Raw genomic sequence first — 3341 nt, 5'->3', positions numbered from 1 at the left:
TATATATTATACAAAGTAGTCAGAGATTTTCAAATATAACAGGTAGCAACATATAAATAATATATAAACAAAAACACAAATATTTTTTTGAACAGACTTAATGAAATACATAACCATATTCCAAATTATTATTCTGATTATGCAGATAATCCATTTGATTAATATCAGTAATTAATTTTTTGCAGGTGGTTGCGCGGCGTTCGGGCACACCTGTTATGGTGGTTATGGTAAAAGATTTGATTCGACTGTAGAACGCAACAGTTTACAAGAAAGCATCAGCCAGAATATTCAAGAATCTAAAGTACCATTGCCGAATGACGAATTATTGTACATTCTTCCGAACGACGAATTTCGGGAACGATCTGGTCAACCTTTTATGAGGACTCACAGAGACACTCAACGAGTCAACGTTCATCCTCTGTCGATTTTAGTGGATCAATGGGTATGTTTAGTGAATCAATGGATTTCTAGGGATTAGTATCGATTTATAGGATATAAAAGTTGATCTATATATAGATGGAAAATAAGAAAGTTCTTCAAAATATCAAGAAAGAGATAAAACTGCGTCAGTAAAGATTATTCTGTGCTAGTTACAAAACGTTAAAAAGAAGGATATTTTAGCTATTTAAATGACAATGGAAAAGACAATAAAAACAAGAGTATCTAATAAGGCTTGCATGCTGTATTTTTAGATAGCGTTGCATCGTCGCCCACATCGTACAGATATGGACATCACCAATAAGTAAAAGGAAATGAATTACCGTATGCCAAAACCTAAGCAGTTTCATAAATGTTCACCCATATCCGAAAGAAAATATTAATCTTATTATGATTTTAATTTAGCTACACATATCTGAAAGGAATTATTTATATTAAAATTTCAGTCTTTATACGCAAATTTATAAATACTCGCATTTTATTTAATATCTTTGTTTTCAATTTTTTCCGTAATGATGCGACAATCGTGTGTTATGCATCGTATGTTATTATAGATTTATATAATTTATTATATACAGAGAGCAACACTAAATAAATAGTTTTAAAACTGCTATAGATATCTCTTAAGTTACTCTATATCGCTTCCTTACTTTAAAAGCGATGCTTAAAAACACGTGGTTTTCAAATTGTTAAGAATCGTTTAAAACCCAAAACTTAAAAAAGGTGGTTTAAGAAACTATTAAAACTGTTGTAATAACTCAGTATTGATAGATTTTTAAGATTGTGAAGAGAAAATGATAAAAATGATTTATTATTAGAAATGATTTAATTATGTTAAATCCCAAGTTCGTCTGTTTTACTGATTCAATAAGACTTACATACGATTTTATGTGTATCGACACTACATCATTACTACGTCAGTACCGTACGCACATACATATACAAAATGTCCTACTTTAAATGACAGCTTCGAATATCTCTTGAATAGTACATTTTAGAGAAAAATATTTCAGTTACACAACAGTTTTAGGACTTGAAGGATGGCATAAAAAGGTATCATTGGTTTGATCTTGAGTGTTGTCAAAATCAAGACCATTAAAGGTTGTTCCTCTTTAAAAAGCAAAAAGAATTTTATATTAATGTTTTGAAAAACTTTCGAGGTAAACTGCGAGGAAAAATGAAAGGTTCTATTAAAAATGTTTAAACATATTATCGTGACCTTGACAATTTATTATATCCTACTTAAAATCATAAAACTATTTCCTGACTCATTTTTTTTCTAAAATGCATTGTGTGTGTTCAAAAATATTTAACATCGTTGTTTAAAATGGGACACATTGTATATAAATTTTCGTAGAAAAATTATCTGCATACTAGGTGCGTGCGATATTGGTATAGTAGTATGTATTATATATGTAATGCTAAATTGTAAAAATTTGTGAAATGTATACATTATGATAATCTGTTGCATACGGTATCATGAATGATTTTTGCGAAATAAATATTTGCATGTTAGATAATTATATTCTGTTATTCAATTATTAATAATTATATTAAAGTAACCAGCTCCTATTAAGTTTTGCGTGATATCGTGAGGAATTAGATGTTAAACTGTAAGTCTACTTCTAAGAACTTTATGTTATTTCTTAACAGTATTAAATTAGTTAATTATTTACTAGTTTGTAATCTACTAGTTTGTAGCCTATACTTTCGTAAGTGTTTATATCAGAGCTTTTATATCAAGTGTTTATATTAATGTTTTCATGACTTGACAGTTTAAAACACCATATTAAAGTAAGAAATATATTAAAGAAGATTTCAATTTTAAATAAGTTCTTTGTTTTCAACATAAATTCCACGCTGTAGACTAGTATTAATGCGTATATTTTAAGTCTAAAAAAGGATTTCTAAATCTGTAAGGGTACAGACATAATAAAAGTAGGAATAAAAGAAATTAGGAATAAGAAATAACGATTTCAATTGGAATTTAAATATAGCAAAATACACAGTTTCTGATAGATTGAAATCGTCATTCCTTGTTCCTAATTCTTTATTTCTTCTATTTTGTGTGGATTCTAAAAGTAACATGCGATATTATTCTACAAAAATATTAATGAGTTTACGTAAAACAGACGACTTTAGGATCTCATAATTAAAAATATATTCTTTTGACATCGTTTGATCAATTAATAATTTTAAGTTAAATTGAAAAACACCTTTTTCTTTTTTTAAAAAAACTTATTGAAGTATGTCACGTTTGAAGTAAGGGAATGATAACACCTTTATATATATTCGTTATTTGAGTATAGTTTAAATATTCAATACATATTTCAACGGCTTCTACAAATTAGAACGAAATTATTAACATATTCTACAGACTACATTCGAATAAACGTTAACGTGTAGTTTCTCTCGAAATTGCATCTTCTTTGAGACTTTATTTTTAGTAGATAAGTGCGAACGCTGCGTGAAATTTGTCGGTTACATTCCCTATAACGTGATAACAATGTATTCCTCGTTTTATTGTTTGCTCGCGGAAAATCAATGACTTCTTGTAATCAGATAACATTAAATTGTGAAAATTTGTGAAATGTATATATTATGATAATCCGTCGCACCTGGCGTAGGGATTCATTTTTGCGAAATAAATGTCCGCAGGTTAGAATTAATCGTGTCATATTTAACTATTAACAATTATATTAAGATACTGAACCCTATGCGCCCTCATTAAGTTTTGCAATTTTTAGTAATTTTTTTATGAGTTCAAAATTAGCAATAACATTCAAAGAAAAAATATTAATTTTTAAATATTATAATAAAAAATATAAGATATATTTAAATATTTATATAATAAGGACAACAAAGGTATACATACAGTTATTATTATTAAATTTAGTGTTGAA

The 3341-nt window shown here is 27.6% G+C and overlaps 1 protein-coding gene across 1 annotated transcript in view; it reads left to right on the top strand.

Moving 5' to 3' along the window:
• The window catches only part of LOC108773226 (neuropeptide CCHamide-2), a 10587-nt gene extending 9749 nt beyond the window's left edge, over positions 1 to 838 (top strand). Inside the window, exons 2-3 of the mRNA XM_018538970.1 lie at positions 186 to 442; positions 693 to 838. Coding sequence (XP_018394472.1) covers positions 186 to 442; positions 693 to 746 — 311 coding nt within the window. The 3' untranslated portion in view covers positions 747 to 838. The remainder of the gene's footprint in view (positions 1 to 185; positions 443 to 692) is intronic.
• The last annotated feature ends 2503 nt before the right edge of the window (positions 839 to 3341 follow it).

This window comes from Cyphomyrmex costatus, unplaced genomic scaffold, assembly GCF_001594065.2.
Source record: "Cyphomyrmex costatus isolate MS0001 unplaced genomic scaffold, Ccosl1.0 scaffold20, whole genome shotgun sequence".
NCBI lineage: Eukaryota > Metazoa > Arthropoda > Insecta > Hymenoptera > Formicidae > Cyphomyrmex > Cyphomyrmex costatus.
This window is presented reverse-complemented; position numbering and strand designations above follow the sequence as displayed.